General features: G+C 63.4%; 1 protein-coding gene across 4 annotated transcripts in view; it reads left to right on the plus strand.

The window, feature by feature from the left end:
* NBEAL2 (neurobeachin like 2) overlaps positions 1–15,274 on the plus strand; it is a 30,701-nt gene that overhangs the window by 13,143 nt on the left and 2,284 nt on the right. For 2 of the 4 annotated variants that reach the window (XM_055413671.2, XM_055413669.2), the window contains exons 10-49: positions 90–170; positions 1,594–1,677; positions 2,087–2,185; positions 2,480–3,087; positions 3,170–3,302; positions 3,382–3,501; positions 3,701–4,022; positions 4,240–4,322; positions 4,425–4,517; positions 4,716–4,890; positions 5,018–5,151; positions 5,479–5,638; positions 5,853–5,955; positions 6,129–6,282; positions 6,397–6,555; positions 6,743–6,902; positions 7,077–7,162; positions 7,329–7,835; positions 8,434–8,612; positions 8,693–8,852; positions 9,089–9,226; positions 9,318–9,674; positions 9,757–9,906; positions 10,051–10,208; positions 10,363–10,487; positions 10,574–10,709; positions 11,195–11,355; positions 11,457–11,773; positions 11,874–11,969; positions 12,335–12,459; positions 12,542–12,682; positions 12,850–12,980; positions 13,080–13,189; positions 13,286–13,403; positions 13,520–13,617; positions 13,688–13,804; positions 14,338–14,427; positions 14,507–14,616; positions 14,731–14,903; positions 15,053–15,147. In XM_055413671.2, the coding sequence (XP_055269646.2) occupies positions 90–170; positions 1,594–1,677; positions 2,087–2,185; positions 2,480–3,087; positions 3,170–3,302; positions 3,382–3,501; positions 3,701–4,022; positions 4,240–4,322; positions 4,425–4,517; positions 4,716–4,890; positions 5,018–5,151; positions 5,479–5,638; positions 5,853–5,955; positions 6,129–6,282; positions 6,397–6,555; positions 6,743–6,902; positions 7,077–7,162; positions 7,329–7,835; positions 8,434–8,612; positions 8,693–8,852; positions 9,089–9,226; positions 9,318–9,674; positions 9,757–9,906; positions 10,051–10,208; positions 10,363–10,487; positions 10,574–10,709; positions 11,195–11,355; positions 11,457–11,773; positions 11,874–11,969; positions 12,335–12,459; positions 12,542–12,682; positions 12,850–12,980; positions 13,080–13,189; positions 13,286–13,403; positions 13,520–13,617; positions 13,688–13,804; positions 14,338–14,427; positions 14,507–14,616; positions 14,731–14,903; positions 15,053–15,147 (6,546 nt within the window). The remainder of the gene's footprint in view (positions 1–89; positions 171–1,593; positions 1,678–2,086; positions 2,186–2,479; positions 3,088–3,169; positions 3,303–3,381; positions 3,502–3,700; positions 4,023–4,239; positions 4,323–4,424; positions 4,518–4,715; positions 4,891–5,017; positions 5,152–5,478; positions 5,639–5,852; positions 5,956–6,128; positions 6,283–6,396; positions 6,556–6,742; positions 6,903–7,076; positions 7,163–7,328; positions 7,836–8,433; positions 8,613–8,692; positions 8,853–9,088; positions 9,227–9,317; positions 9,675–9,756; positions 9,907–10,050; positions 10,209–10,362; positions 10,488–10,573; positions 10,710–11,194; positions 11,356–11,456; positions 11,774–11,873; positions 11,970–12,334; positions 12,460–12,541; positions 12,683–12,849; positions 12,981–13,079; positions 13,190–13,285; positions 13,404–13,519; positions 13,618–13,687; positions 13,805–14,337; positions 14,428–14,506; positions 14,617–14,730; positions 14,904–15,052; positions 15,148–15,274) is intronic. The other 2 variants (XM_055413672.2, XM_055413670.2) reach the window with 1 other exon arrangement.

The raw sequence follows: 15,274 nt of genomic DNA on the forward strand, positions 1-15,274 counted from the left end.
GCCGCCCCAGGTCCTGCTCTAACCCCACCCTTCCCCCATCTTTTCTCTCCTCTGCCCTCTCCACCTTGTGCCCTCCCCCATCCCCACAGCTGTACCTGCAGGCCCGGGCGCCCCCCGAGGGGGACAGTGACCTGGCTACCCGGTTACTGACTGAGCCCGATGTCCAGAAGGTACCACCCTCAGGCTGACACCACCTCAGACACGCATGTCCCTGGGAATGTACTCCTTGGGGCTCCCTCTTTGAGCCTTTCTGCAGTTTGCAGGGAGAGCAAGCAGATCTGTGTGAGGCCTGGTGGAGCCTAGCGATGGGGCTGGGTCCCCCACACTCTCTTCACCAGCCTTCCAGATCCCCAGCCCAGGGAGCCGCACAGGAGGGATCTGTGCCCTGCCTCGTGTTAGTCCTGGGAGCTGGGGTTTGGCTTTGCTGAGCCGGAAGGAACCTTCGATACTCAACCACCCACCTCCATTGCACCAAAGCAGAAACAAGAGGCCAGATACTCAGGGATTTGACTGTGGGCACTCACAGAGGGGGTCCCTCACATGGGGCCGTTTCTTTGCTTGAATCCTTGTGCTTACTGTAAGCAGGTCCCTGGGAGTTCCCCATCCCCTCATGACCTCATGCCGTGCTCCCTGCTCACCTCACCTGGGGGCTCCAGGAGGCTGTAGGGTGTCGGTTGGGGGCTCTTCATGGGGCACCCCCTCTGTGACTCAACACCTGGGCCCCCATGTCCGGAGCCCCGCCCTGGCTCTGGCCTCATGAAGCAGCCCCGTGTGTTTATTGCACTTGGCTATTTTCTGAGAACCTGCAGATCCATTCCTCTACAGAGCAGGCGAGGCTGGTGAGACCCCTGCTTTTTACAGATGAGGAATCTGAAGCCTGGACAGGGGAAAAAGATGGCCTGAGATCCCCTGGGGTGTCGGGCAGAGCTGGGGCCAAGGGCCCCATGGAGCTGAAATACAGTCTAGCACCTGCTGACACACTGTTCAAGCTCTCTTAACCCCTCACCGCCTCAGTAGGGCAGGGTGAAGGAGTAACATGCCTCGGGCTGTTGGGTCTGTCCAGGCTGAGCCTCTGTCCCCACCTGGATCTAGGGGAAAGGGGCAGGGTAGGACTTAAAGGTCTCGAAGGTTCTTCTGGTTCTAACATCCTGTGATTGATTGTCCCTAAATCCCCTGCCCCCACTGTCAATCATCATGGGTGATGGGGCACTCACCAGCCTGCCTGCATGTGTATCTAGCTTGGGTGGGGATGGGTGGAGACCGAGGCCTGTGAACCCACCAGACAGTGGTGGGCAGAGGGCTGTGTTCACTGGTGATCTTCCCAGCTTTGGCTTCTTCCGGCCTCTCTGTCAGAGTGGGTGTTGCCAAGCTGTTCAGAGGGGGCCCTAAAGTCAGGGTGAAGGTCACAGTAGTTTGGGCAGAGGTAGGCACACTGGTGTCCATGTCAGGGTGCCACCCTCTTGGGGCCCCAAGCCCACTCAGCTACTGGCCTGGGGGCATCTCTTCCTGTCCCTGCACCCCTTTCACTGCAGGGTGCTGCCAGCTGTGACATCCTGGCACCTGCCTCTCCTGACTGCCCCTCCCCACCCCAAGGTACTGGACCAGGACACAGACGCCATTGCGGTCCATGTGGTCAGAGTGCTGACCTGCATCATGAGCGGCTCCCCCTCTGCCAAGGTGAGGATGCTGATGTCGCACTGCAGTAGGGCTGTGGGGTGGAGTTAAATAGAGCAGGTCTGGCTGATGGCTGTCAGAGCAAGCGAGCTGGGGATGTGGCCATCCTGCCCTTTGAGGTGCAGATCAGCCCATGGGGCGGGTATGGTCATTCATCATTAGTCCTGGGATCTGGGTGTCCTGGCTGGAGGGGAATGGATGCTTGTGGCCGACCACCATCTGCAGTCCTCCAAGGCAGAGCCGTTCCCCCCATCCCGCCATGGGTCCCAGCCCCTACTATCACCGTGATCCAGAGTCAGAGCTGGGCGAGGGAACCCTGAACGGTGATGCCTCCTCCAAGGTTCCCATGGATTGTGAGCGTGCTCTGGGGCCCACATCCATGCTCGCTCCTTTCCCACCCATCCTGGCACAGGAGGTGTTTAAGGAGCGTATCGGCTACCCTCACCTGCATGAGGTCCTTCAGAGTCACGGTCCCCCCACCCATCGGCTGTTGCAAGAGCTGCTCAACATGGTGAGGGCAAGGGCTGGGGGTCAGGGTCCCCATGGGCAGCCAGGACAGAGTCAGGGCAAGCACGGAAAGTGAGCTTTTCATTTGGGGACCATACTGGCTGTGGCCTGTACACAGTGTGACCTGTGTCCTGACCCTGTGTGTCAGGGTCACTGGAGCAAGGATTCCGAGCTGCATGGGGTCCATAAGCTATTGCCTGTTAGCAAGTCCCAGGACGATGCAGGAAGTCCCACTGTCGTGAGGGTGGCCTGTTCCATGCCAGCTGCCTGGGGGCTAGCCCATCCTCTCCCCCTACAGGCTGTGGAGGGCGACCACAGCACGTGTCCCCCACCGCCGATCCGCAACGAGCAGCCGGTGCTGATGCTGATGAGGTGGCTGCCAACCCTGCCCACGGCTGAGCTGCGGCTCTTCCTAGCGCAGCGCCTCTGGTGGCTCTGTGACAGCTGCCCTGCCAGCCGTGCCACATGCGTGCAGGCTGGTCTGGTGGGCTGCCTTCTGGAGACGCTCAGTGAGGGGGTAGCCCTGGGGGCCCGCTGCCAGGAGCAGCTGTTGGCCCTGCTGCAAGCACTGGGCCACGTGTCGCTAAGGCCCTCTGAGCTGCGTTGCTTGCTTCGCCCGCCGCCAGGATTGGACTCGGGGTCAGGCGGAGCAGAGGCTGGGCAGGCCCGCCACGCAGGTGCCATCATCCGCGCGCTCTCTGGCATGGCCCGGCACCAGGGCCCAGCACGAGCCCTGCGCTACTTTGACCTCACACCCAGCATGGCGGGCATCATGGTCCCCCCTGTGCAGCGCTGGCCAGGCCCTGGTTTCACCTTCCATGCCTGGCTCTGTCTGCACCCCATGGCTGGAGCGCCTGCCCCCGCCCCCACCCCCACCCGGCCACTCCAGCGGAAACAGCTGTACAGGTAGGTGACTGCCAGGGGTCAGGGCACACTGCCAGGGTGAGCGGGAGAACCAGCAGGCTTAACTGGCTTGGCTGGCCCTCAGCTTCTTCACCAGCAGTGGCTCGGGGTTTGAAGCCTTCTTCACGGCGGCTGGGACCCTGGTGGTGGCTGTGTGCACCCGGAAGGAATACTTGACCATGAGCTTGCCTGAAGTGTCCTTCGCCGACTCTGCCTGGGTGAGCCTCCATCCTCACGTGGCCCGGGGAGGTGCGGGGGCCACCAGGTCCTCGCCTGATCTCGTGACCTCTGTTGTAGCACTGTGTGGCCATAGTCCACGTGCCCGGGCGCCGGCCCTTCAGCCAGAACCTGGTCCATGTCTACAAAGACGGCCATCTGGTCAAGACGGCGCCCCTTCGCTGCCCTTCCCTTAGTGAGGTGTGCCAGGTGGGGTTTGGGGGGGTTTGGGGAGCTGGGGGTCCTTGGCCAGGGTGGGCCCTGGAGCCCCTGTTAACCTTCCCCCACCCCACAGGCCTCAGCCTCTGGGGTCTGGGCAGCCTTGGGGGTCCCTGAGGAAGGTGGAAACCCAGGCTGAAACATAACCTGACCAACCGCCCCCCAACCCTGGCCCCCACAGCCTTTCTCGTCCTGCTGTATCGGGTCTGCTGGGCACCGCACCACGACCACCACCACGGGGCTGCCTGCGCCACCGGGCCCCACCGCCCTGGCTCACACTCACCCCTCGCTCACCCGCTCCCAGTCAGTCCCAGCCACCACAGGGCTTGGCTGGGGGTCCGGGCTGGTGGCCCCCCTGCAGGAGGGCAGCATCAGCTCCACCCTTGCTGGCACGCAGGATACTCGGTGGGGCAGCCCTACCTCCCTGGAGGGCGAGCTGGGGGCTGTGGCCATCTTCCATGAAGCCCTGCAGGCGGCTGCCCTGCGCGTCCTGTGTGTCCTGGGTATGCAGCATGCTCCCCACGCCCCGCCCCAGCCCCACCCCTGTTCCCAGGACCCAAGAGGTTGGGTCTCATAAAGTGTCCAGGCCCGAAAGTAGGGCTCCAGTGGGGAGTAGGTATCCCCAAGGGTCTGTCCTCTGATCAGGCAGAGAAGAGGCAGGCTCTGGGTGGGGTCTGGCTGGAAACCCAGCCAGGTCTGAAGCCCCCTGCCCACCTCCAGGGCCCAATGAGACAGCACCCTTCAAGCCTGAGGGTGAACTGCATGAACTTGGCACCAAACTGCTCCTCCATTACTCACCTCAGGTATGGGGGCCTGGGCAGTTGGCTCAATCTCCCCCTGGCTCCCGCCCTCTTATCTTCTGCCTCCCTCTACCCCACATTGAGCCTTGCTCACCCCGTTCCCAGGCCTGTAAGAACAACATCTGCTTGGACCTGTCCCCTGGCCATGGGCTGGATGGCCGCCTTACGGGCCACAGAGTGGAGACCTGGGATGTGAAGGTGTGTGCCCATGGTGCCATGTGGACAGTGTGTGCAGGAAGTGTGAACACGGGCACTTGTGTGCAGGATGGGCTGGGGAGTGGCTCCGTGCCCTGGGAGGTCTTGAGGAGACCCAGGATTCCAGGTTGGAGGGTCTGCTCGGGTGGAGGGGGCAGCAGACGATGGGGTGCTGCCCTCATGGAGGCCCCCTGCCCACAGGATGTGGTGAACTGCGTGGGAGGCATGGGTGCCCTGCTGCCCCTGCTGGAGCGAGTGGCTGCACAACCCCAGGAAGCCGAGGCAGGTCCAGCAGAAACTCATGACCTTGTGGGGCCCGAACTGACCTCTGGCCACAATGCCCAGGGCCTGCTTCTCCCACTGGGCAAGTCCTCAGGTAAAGTGTCCCTGGTGCCTGTGTTGGTGAGAGAAGACCTTGGCCTGGCAGGGGGCTGGAGTGCTTGAGGTCTCACAGCCCCTGACAGGCCTTTGACACACACCTGTCCCCTTCCTGGTGGTGGTAGAGGAGCGAATGGAGAAGAATGCAGTGGCTGCCTTTCTGCTGATGCTGCGGAACTTCCTGCAGGGCCACACCGTGAATCAGGAGAGCCTGGTGCACTGCCAGGGGCCTGCCATCATTGGGGCCCTCCTGCGCAAGGTGAGGCCTGCTGGGGCAGGCGGGGAGGGGATTCCCTCATCTGACCAAGGTGGTGTTGGTTGGCGGGACCAAGCCGGGGTGCCATCAGTCAGGGAGGGCCTCCTGGGAGAGGTGGCATTTGAAAGGCAGGGCAGGGTTGGGCTGAGAGGGTCTAGGGAGGTACCAGCACAGGCTGGGGCGGGACACCCACACAGGAGGCCAGGAGCTTGTACTTCAGAGGGCAGGGAGCCGCCAGAGGGTTTGGAGCAGGCAGGGTGTTTGTGTCCATCTGCCTGACAGCGGGTGGACAGGGCCTGACATCTCACCCCAGCTCCTGTCCCCACCCAGGTCCCCAGCTGGGCCATGGACATGAATGTGCTCATGTCCGCCCAGCTGCTGATGGAGCAGGTGGCAGCCGAGGGCAGTGGGCCCCTCCTGTACCTGCTCTACCAGCACCTGCTCTTCAACTTTCACCTCTGGACCCTCAGCGACTTCGCTGTGCGCCTGGGTAGGTGTGCCAACTTGGGTGAGGGGGTGCCACCAGCCAGGGTGGCGGTGGACGTTCTCAGAGGTTATAGCCCTGTAGCTGATCTGAGGGGACGATGACCCTCCCCTGGTCAGGGTGGGGGTGGGGGGTCTGGCAGTGGCATGGCCCTGTCCTGGAGGATGGAAGGGACCCAGCTCAGCCTGGTGGCCTGAGCCCTCTGCTGATGCCCGCTCAGGCCACATCCAGTACGTGTCTAGCATAGTCCGTGAGCACAGACAGAAGCTGCGGAAGAAGTATGGGGTCCAGTTCATCCTTGATGCCGTGCGTGTCCACTACAGGTGAGGCTGGCGGGGACAGATGGGCCGGGGTGCTGAACGCTGCAGCCTCCGGCCTTGGGGGCAGGTCTGTTCAGCCCCCCAGCTCACCTGCCGGCTCTCCTTGTTCTCGCCTCCCTTCCGTGCCCCTGTGGTTTTCCTGGCCCTGGGTGACGTCACTGCTGGGCCCTGCCCAGTCCGCAGCGCGAGCGCCCCCTAGCCGCCGACGACCTGCGGACAGTGCAGACGTCACTCCTGGGCCTGGCGCGGGAGTTTCTGGTGCGGAGCTCTACCGCTGATGACCTGCAGGTGGTGCTAAACTTTCTGGCGGCCTCGAGTGATGATGGCCAGGTAGGCTGGAGGTTGGCAGAGGTGAAGCCTGGATGAGGGGTGGAGCGTAGACCATGCTGCGGGCCTTGCGGGAGGGTGGAGGGGCGGGCTCAGCGTAAGCCTTTGTGTCCCCAGGTCCTGGGTACGCTCGACCTGCTGCTGGCTCTGCTGCAGGGCTCCCCAGCACAGGAGTCTCTGGCTGTCTTCCTGCTGGAGCCCGGGAACCTTGAGGTGCTGCTGGCACTGCTGGTGAGGCCGAGGCCCATGCCCCTGCTGCCCGACCGAGTCTGCAAGGTACATCTAGCTCCCCCAAGCCCTGCATTCTCATTCACTGGGGCCCCTGCCTGAGTCCAGGGAGGGGCAGAAGGCCCCGGGCTGGTGGGTGGAGCTTTCTTTGCAGGCCTCTCTTGGAGTCCCACCCCTATGTGGTGGCTTACCCTCCTACAGTAACTCCTTCCCCTTGATGACGACCCCCACACAGATCCTGCGCAGACTGCAACAGAATGAGCGCTTACCTGAGCGCAGCCGTCAGCGGCTCCGGCTGCGAGAGTGTGGTCTCCAGGGCCTCGTTGCCTGCCTGCCAGAGGGCGCCGTTTCCCCCCAGCTCTGCCAGGGCCTCTACAAGCTGTTCCTGGGGGCAGGTACAACCTGGGTGGGGCCAAGAGGCAGGCCAGGTAGAGGGATGACATGGATCCAGGAGACAGGGCAGGTGGGAATCGGGAAGGTGTTGGTCCAAGGGCCAAGGCTGAGCCAGCAGTGTGGCACAGTCCCCCTCTGGGGTCAGTCCCTCAGGCCTTTTCTGGCCATCTTCCCAGATTGCCTGAACCTTTCTGATCTGTTGGCTGTGGTGCAGCTGTCCCTCCAGGCCGACCTCAGCGTCCGCCTGGACATTTGTCGTCAGGTGAGTGGAAAGTGAAAGCTTTGTTGGGGGTTGTGTTCCACCCTGAGGGCTTTGCCTACCTGGGATGAGGGGTCTCTATAGGCCTCCCGTGCAAAGGCCCCCGGAGGAGGGGCTGGGGCAGGCTGTCCAGAGTGAGTCCCTCACTTCCTGTGCCCTGGCCCGGCAGCTCTTCCACCTCATCTACGGACAGCCAGATATAGTGCGGCTGCTGGCCCGCCAGGCCGGTTGGCAGGATGTGCTGACCCGGCTGTTTGTCCTGGAAGCCGTCACAGCCGGAAGTCCCCTGCCCTTTACACCTGAGCCACCCACCTCCCCGGAGCCAGCTTCACATAAGCCACCCACCGAGTCGCCTGAGTCTTCGGACGTCTTCCTGCCCCCAGAGGCCCCTGATCCTGACGCCTTTTACCATGCCCTCTCCCCATTCGCCACCCCATTTGAGCTGGGCCTGGAGCGGGCCAGTGTGAGCTCAGGGAATACTGCTGGTGGTGGCAGCGGCAGCGGGACTGTCACTCCAGCCAGCCAGCCTGGCACACCGTCCCCGCTCGACGGACCCCGGCCATTCCCTATGGCCCAGGGCCGCCACAGCTCCAGTCTCTCCAACGTGCTGGAGGATGGCAGCCTGCCAGAGCCCCCCATCAGTGGGGATGACACCTCCAATACCAGCAACCCTCAGGTGAGGCGGGCCCTGAGGTAGGGCTCCTCGGGAACCCAGGGCAGCCAGTGGAGCCTTTCCAGAGGTGTGGTACTGTTGACATCAGGGCTGTGACGGCCAGTTGGGTCCCGCACTGCCCCCTCGAACTTTCCTCTGCACTGTGTTCTCTGAGGGGTGGCAGATATTCCAGAACAGGGCAAGTCGTGCTGAGACAGTTGGGGGCCCTTGAGAGCCTTTGGAAGGCCCTTGAGAGCCTGTGGGACATGGGCTTTTCAGAGCTGATGAGCTTCTGGATCTGGGGAGGGGCCTTTGCCTATTCAATGGCATTCTTCCAGAGGGTTCCAGGACAGTCCTTGAGGCCTGTGAGGTAACCATGTGAACCGCCTCATCTCCTCTTAGGAGTCCTGGAACCCCAGGACCCTCCCCTGAACTCAGGCGGTGGTCGAGTCCCACACCGTTCGTCTAGGCCCTCAGCAGCACACTGGCTGGCCGTTGGCCAAAGGCTCGGCCTCCTGCTGTCCCTACTAGTGGGTGGGTGGAGGTGTTGAACAGGGATGGTGGTGGGGCAGTGATTCCCTCCCTCCCAAGCCTGCACTACATACGCCCTCTGTGTCCGCAGCAAACCTGTGAGGAGGAGCTCTGTAACCTGCTCACCAACGTGCTGTTCTCGGTGACGTGGCGGGGTGTGGATGGCAGTGATGAGGCTGCCTGGCGGGAGCGTGGCCAGGTCTTCTCTGTGCTCACGCAGCTGGGGGCCTCAGCCACGCTGGTGCGCCCACCAGACTGCATCAAGCGCAGGTGAGGGAGCAGGGCCGCGGGGAAGACTGGGGGCCCAGAAGGCAGTCAGGTAGACACCAGAGTCCTTCATTCCCCTCCAGCCTCCTGGAGATGATGCTGGAGTCAGCCCTGACCGACATCAAAGAGGCCCCCCCTGGGGTCCTGGCCAGCCTCACCCAGCAGGCACTTTGGCTGTTGCGTCTGCTGCAGGACTTCCTGTGCGCCGAGGGCCACGGTAACCAGGAGCTGTGGAGTGAGAAGGTATGACAGCTCAGGGCAGGAGCACTGTGTTCACGTGCCCCGAGGGCTCCTGGTCTGTAAAGGGGCTGAGTATACATGTGCAGTCATGGGGACCTTAGCTCTGGTATCTGTGAGCAGAGGTCTATCTGTATGTGCAAACCCGCTCTGGCCCCCAGCCCAAACCTTACCTCCCTCTCTCCTCACGGGCTTCTGGCCTCATCTGGTGATGGCCACCTGGAATATGTGGTGTGTGGCAGCTCTTCGAAGGAGTGTGTAGCCTGCTGGATCGCCTGGGAGCCTGGCCACACCTGGCCAATGGCACAGCGGACCTCCGAGAGATGGCGCAGATCGGCCTGCGCCTGGTGCTCGGCTACATCCTGCTGGAGGACCCGCAGGTGAGCGCAGGGGGGCTTGCGGGGGAGGGTGCGCAGCGGGTCTAAGGAGCTCGGGGAGTAGCTGGTGACACCCCCACACGGCCGTCCGCAGCTGCACGCACAAGCCTACGTGAAGCTCCATGCACTGCTGCAGACCGCGGTGCCCATGCGCCGAGAGGAGGCTTGCTACGTGCTCTCCAAGCTGGAGGCGGCGCTGGCGCGGGCGCTGAACACCTCCTCCTCAGAGACCCCCACGGAGAACGGGGAGCCCCCAGCCACTGCCGCTGCTGCCGAGCGCTGCTCGTGGTTGGTGCCGCTGGTGCGCACGCTGCTGGACCGCGCCTATGGCCCACTGGGGCTACAGTGGGGGCTGCCTTCCCTGCCGCCCACCAACGGGAGCCCCACCTTCTTCGAGGACTTCCAGGCCTTCTGTGCCACCCCCGAATGGCGTCACTTCATTGACAAGCAGGTGCCTGGGGCCAGGGGCACGGGCAAAGAGGTGGGGCCTGGGGCCCACATCGAGCGCGGTCTCTCCCTGTCCGGCCCTCCAGGTGCAGCCCACCATGTCGCAGTTCGAAATGGACACCTACGCTAAGAGCCACGACCTCATGTCGGGCTTCTGGAACGCCTGCTACGACATGCTCATGAGCAGTGGGCAACGGCGCCAGCGGGAGCGCGCGCACAGCCGTCGGGCCTTCCAGGTGTGTGACCCACCCTGGGGGCCGGGAGCAGCTCCACACGTGGGCCCTCTCTGGGCCCAGAGGACGGCTGCTGGGACTGAGAGGATAGAGAGGAGCCGGAAGCAACCCGCGCGCCTCACCTGTTCCTCCACCCCAACCCCGCAGGAGCTGGTGCTGGACCCTGCGCAGCGGCGGGCGCGCTTCGAGGGGCTGCGATACGCGGCGGCGCTGAAGCAGCAGGCAGCGCAGCACTCCACCGCTCTGCTGCACTGGGGGGCGCTGTGGCGCCAGCTCACCAGCCCCTGTGGGGCCTGGGCCCTGAGGTGGGCGGGGCTCGGGGCGGAGTCTGGTGGGTGGGTGGGGTTTTTGGAGGGAGGGGCCAGGAGAGTGTCTTTGAGGACGAGCCTGGGAGGAAGGCAGAGAGGTCTGCAACCCTCTGCCTCCCGCTCATGACCATAAGTGGGGTCATATCTGCAGGGATCCGCCCACCCCCCACTGGAAGCTCTCCAGTGCTGAGACCTACTCGCGCATGCGTCTGAAGCTGGTGCCCAACCATCACTTCAACCCTCACCTGGAGGCCAGTGCCCTACGCGACAACCTGGGTGAGAGGGTGTGCCGAGCTGAGTCCACCCAACCTCATAGCCCTGTCTTGTCCACCTCTGGCTGAGCACCCTTGGGCCCATTGCAGGTGAGGCCCCCCTGACACCCACCGAGGAGGCCTCACTGCCTCTCGCTGTGACCAAAGAGGCCAAAGTCAGCAGCCTGCCTGAGGAGCTGCAGGAAGACCAGTTGGGCGAGGATGAGCTGGCTGCACTGGAGACCCCGTGAGTGGGGCTGGGAAAGAGCTGCCCAGGGCAAGGGGGCCTGTCCAATGTGTGCTTGCCAGTGGCAGAGGGATTGACTCCTCAGTGTACTTGCCTTCCTGCTGTGGGGCTAACCACCCTGAAGGGATGGTCCAAAATCAGGTGGGAGGGTTAGGCAGATCTGTAAGAGGATGGAGAGTTGCTGTTTGATGGCCAGGCACCCCAGAGCAGGACTGAGAAACCAGACCAGGATGTGGGCCCATGGGAGTGGGCAGATGCTGAGTGGAGGGAAGCTGGGGACAGGGGCTGGTGTCCTGGGAGGAACTTCAGAAGCCCAGGTTTCAGGGTATGGACTGGGGCCAGTTTGGACCATGGGCAGCTCCTCCTTCTATTGGATCACGAGCAGTGTGCCTCCTGACTTGGTGGTAGTTTGAGAGTGTGCTCCTTGGGTTGATTGGGAATGGGGGTCCCAGAACCTAGTGCCTAAAGTGGGTGCTGGCCCCCAGGTTGGAGGCTGCAGAGCTGGATGAGCAGCATGAGAATCTGGTGCTGTCTGCTGAGTGCCAACTGGTCACCGTGGTGGCTGTGGTCCCAGGGCTACTGGAGGTCACCACCCAGCACGTGTATTTCTACGATGGCAGTGCCGAGCGGGTTGAAACTGAGGAGGGTGTGTTCTGTTGGAGCAGGATGGAGGGCCGGCAGGGTTGGGGGCTGGGGTCTCGTGGGGCCAGGGCGGGTGGCTCCAGCACCCGCTCTCCATCCCCACAGGCATCGGCCATGACTTCCGGCGCCCACTGGCCCAGCTGCGCGAGGTCCACCTGCGGCGTTTCAACCTGCGCCGCTCAGCTCTCGAGCTCTTCTTCATTGATCAGGCCAACTACTTCCTCAACTTCCCGTGCAAGACGGCCGGGGCCGCAGCCTCATCTCCTTCCCAGGTGCCCAGGCCCCAGGCCTCCCTCATCCCACCCCACACCCAGGTGCGGAACCAGGTGTACTCCTGGCTCCTGCGTCTGCGGCCCCCTACCCGAGGCTACCTAAGTAGCCGCTCCCCCCAGGAGATGCTGCGCGCCTCAGGTCTTACGCAGGTGAGAGCCCTGGAGGGTGGGGGTCGGGTGAGGTCAAAGCCCCACCCCTGGGGAGATTGCTGGCAGCCCACCGGCTCACCCCTTATCCTTGCTCCCCCAGAAATGGGTGCAGCGAGAGATCTCCAACTTCGAGTACCTGATGCAGCTCAACACCATCGCGGGGCGGACCTACAACGACTTGTCTCAGTACCCTGTGGTGAGGGCCTGCTCCCCCTCCACCCACCCTCTGCCCCGCAAGCCCTGGTCCACCCAAGCGTGGGCACTGATGGCGGGCCAAGCCCTGAGCTCCTTCCTGGGCGGGTGCTGCCTGAGGCCTGGCCTCTGTTCCCCACTCAGTCCCCCACGCCCTGCTGCCCCCACGCATATCCAGCCCCACTCCCTTCCCCTCCTGGCCTCTGTTCTTGAAGGAAATCCTGTCTCAGACAGTCCCTCCTACTCCCCTGAAGCCCCTCCCACCTGTGGGCTCCACCCATCTTCCTGAGGGTGAGGGTGAGGGTAGGGCAGGCTGGCCATGTAGGCCATCAGGACCCTCATGCAGCTCCTGCCCGGGTGGGCGGCCAGTTCCCCTGGGTCCTACAGGACTACGTGTCCCCAACCTTGGACCTCAGCAACCCAGCCGTCTTCCGGGACCTGTCCAAGCCCATCGGTGTGGTGAACCCCAAGCACGCCCAGCTTGTGAAGGAGAAGTGAGTGTGTGAGCGAGGCTGGGCTCGGGGTTGGGGTGGACCAGGGAGGGCTTCTGCTGATTCCCTCCAACCGTGGCTCTAGGTATGAGAGCTTCGAGGACCCAGCAGGCACCATCGACAAGTTCCACTATGGCACCCACTATTCCAATGCGGCGGGCGTGATGCACTACCTCATCCGCGTGGAGCCCTTCACCTCCCTGCATGTCCAGCTGCAGAGTGGCCGGTGAGAAGGGGCAGGCAGATGGTGTGGGGCGGCGGGCAGGGTGGATGAGGGAAGGGTGGGTCTTCCAGGCATCCTGGACAGGCTGTCTCCCTTGCTTGCCCAGGGCTGTACCTTTCCTTCCCTGTCTCCCTTCTTGCCGCCTCACTTTGGCCCGTGCCCCTCCCCAGCTTCGACTGCTCGGACCGGCAGTTCCACTCAGTGGCAGCAGCCTGGCAGGCCCGCCTGGAGAGCCCTGCTGATGTGAAGGAGCTCATCCCAGAGTTCTTCTACTTCCCCGATTTCCTGGAGAACCAGAACGGTAGGCGCTGGGTGGGGGCGGGAGGTGTGAAGATGGAGGGTGGCTGGGGAGCCGGTGAGGAAGGCACAGTGAGACAGCTGACCCAGCCTTCTGTGCCAGGCTTTGACCTGGGCTGCCTGCAGCTGACCAACGAGAAGGTGGGTGATGTGGTGCTACCCCCATGGGCCAGCTCTCCTGAGGACTTCATCCAGCAGCACCGCCGGGCACTGGTGAGATTTGCGCACACATAGTGGCGGGGGGCCATGGGGGAGGGCCGCCCGGAGGGCCCGTCGTTCCTGGACTGACGGACGCCTGCCTGCCTCCAGGAGTCAGAGTATGTGTCCGCCCACCTGCACGAGTGGATCGACCTCATCTTTGGCTACAAGCAGCGGGGGCCAGCTGCAGAGGAGGCCCTCAATGTCTTCTATTACTGCACCTATGAGGGTGAGTGGTGCCCTGGACGCCGGTGGGGGTCGGAGTGCAGAGGAGGGGGCGTGCAGGGGGCACAGAAGGAGTTCTGACTGCCCGCCCCTCCCCACCCCCCACCTGCTGATGCTCAGGGGCTGTGGACCTGGACCAGGTGGCAGATGAGCGGGAGCGGAAGGCGCTGGAGGGCATCATCAGCAACTTCGGGCAGACGCCCTGTCAGCTGCTGAAGGTAAGGCCGGCTGGGAAGACTGTGGTCAGGGAGGCCCTGGCTGCAGTGCTGAATGGTTCCTTGCCCACAGGAGCCCCATCCGGCTCGGCTTTCTGTTGAGGAAGCAGCCCAGCGCCTTGCACGTCTGGACACTAACTCACCTAGCATATTCCAGCACCTGGGCCAGCTGAAGGCCTTCTTTGCAGAGGTGAGAGGAGGCAGGGTCTCAACTTCCTCCCCGGTGAAGTTCATTTAATTCCATGGTCCTTGCCAATCTCTTGGAGATGGAAAACCTAAATCAAAGTCCCTGATATTAAGACATGTTAGAAATAAGAGGGAAACATCACTGAGAGTTGGGTGCCATCTTCAGGAGGGAGGGTCAGGCCAGGTTGACTCGCCTGCTCATCCTGAGGAAGAACAGGAGGGAATCCGGCCTCAGTACTCTCCTCACCTTCCTGCCTGCATCCCAGAAGGCCCCCAGCTCCAGGTGCTGAGGCTCTGCTCTGCTCGGAGTTGAGTAGCCGGGGGTGGGATGGCCGAGGCCGAGACCCAGCTCCAAGGGTCTTCCTTGTCCCTCTGGTTTCTCACCCACTTCCTGACATGCCCTGAAGGCCCACTGGTCTCTCAGAGTGACCTGTGCCTCTGTAACGTGATGCCCCGGGGCTGAGGGCCGAGAAGCAGGTAGCTTGGTGGGGGTTCTGGCCAGCTGCTCGGGTAGCCAGTCCCGCCCTGCCCCTGCAGGTCATCAGTGATGGCGTGCCCCTGGTGCTGGCCCTGGTGCCCCACCGGCAGCCTCACTCCTTCATCACCCAGGGCTCCGCAGACTTGTTGGTAAGTGCACCGGGCTGGGGCCCCACCTCGGCTCCACCCCCGACTCTGCCCCAGCCCACCTCTGTCCTCTCCCGCCCAGGTGACCGTGAGTGCCAGTGGGCTGCTGGGGACCCACAGCTGGCTGCCCTATGACCGAAACATCAGCAACTACTTCAGCTTCAGCAAAGACCCCACCATGGGCAACCCCAAGTAGGACAGAGGGTTGTGGGCCAGGGTGGGCTCTAAATGCTCTGGCCAAGGTCTCTGAAGGTGAGGGTCTCCTGTGTAGCCTGGCCTCACCTGTGGTCCTCTTCACTGGGTCAGGATGCAGCGACTGCTGAGCGGCCCCTGGGTTCCAGGTGGTGGTGTGAGTGGGCAAGCCCTGGCAGTGGCCCCGGACGGAAAGCTGCTGTTCAGTGGTGGCCACTGGGATGGCAGCCTGCGAGTGACTGCGCTGCCCCGGGGCAGGCTGCTCAGCCAGCTCCGCTGCCACCTCGGTACGTGCTGCCTGGGAGCTCAGGGTATGCGGGTGGGAGCAGGGCTCCCGGGCTGGCCAGGGAGGGGTAACTGCTCTATTTTCCCTCTTCTCCCCTCCCCTCCCTCTTCCCTGTCCCGTCTCCTCCCTCTCCTCCTCTCTCCCGTGCAGATGTAGTAACCTGCCTCGCGCTGGACACCTGCGGCATCTACCTCATTTCAGGCTCCCGAGACACGACATGCATGGTGTGGCGGCTCACGCAGCAGGTGTGCTGGGTGGCAGCCCTGTGGGGCCCCCTTGGTCCAGATCTGTGGCCCATCTGCCCCTCAGTGGGCCTCCAGTCCTACCCTGCTCTCTTCCCCTTCCTACTGCTACCGTGAGCGAGTCTGGGGC

The sequence above is a fragment of the Moschus berezovskii genome, chromosome 24 (genome assembly GCF_049115385.1).
Source record: "Moschus berezovskii isolate FMDL1 chromosome 24, NW_MosBer_1.0, whole genome shotgun sequence".
NCBI lineage: Eukaryota > Metazoa > Chordata > Mammalia > Artiodactyla > Moschidae > Moschus > Moschus berezovskii.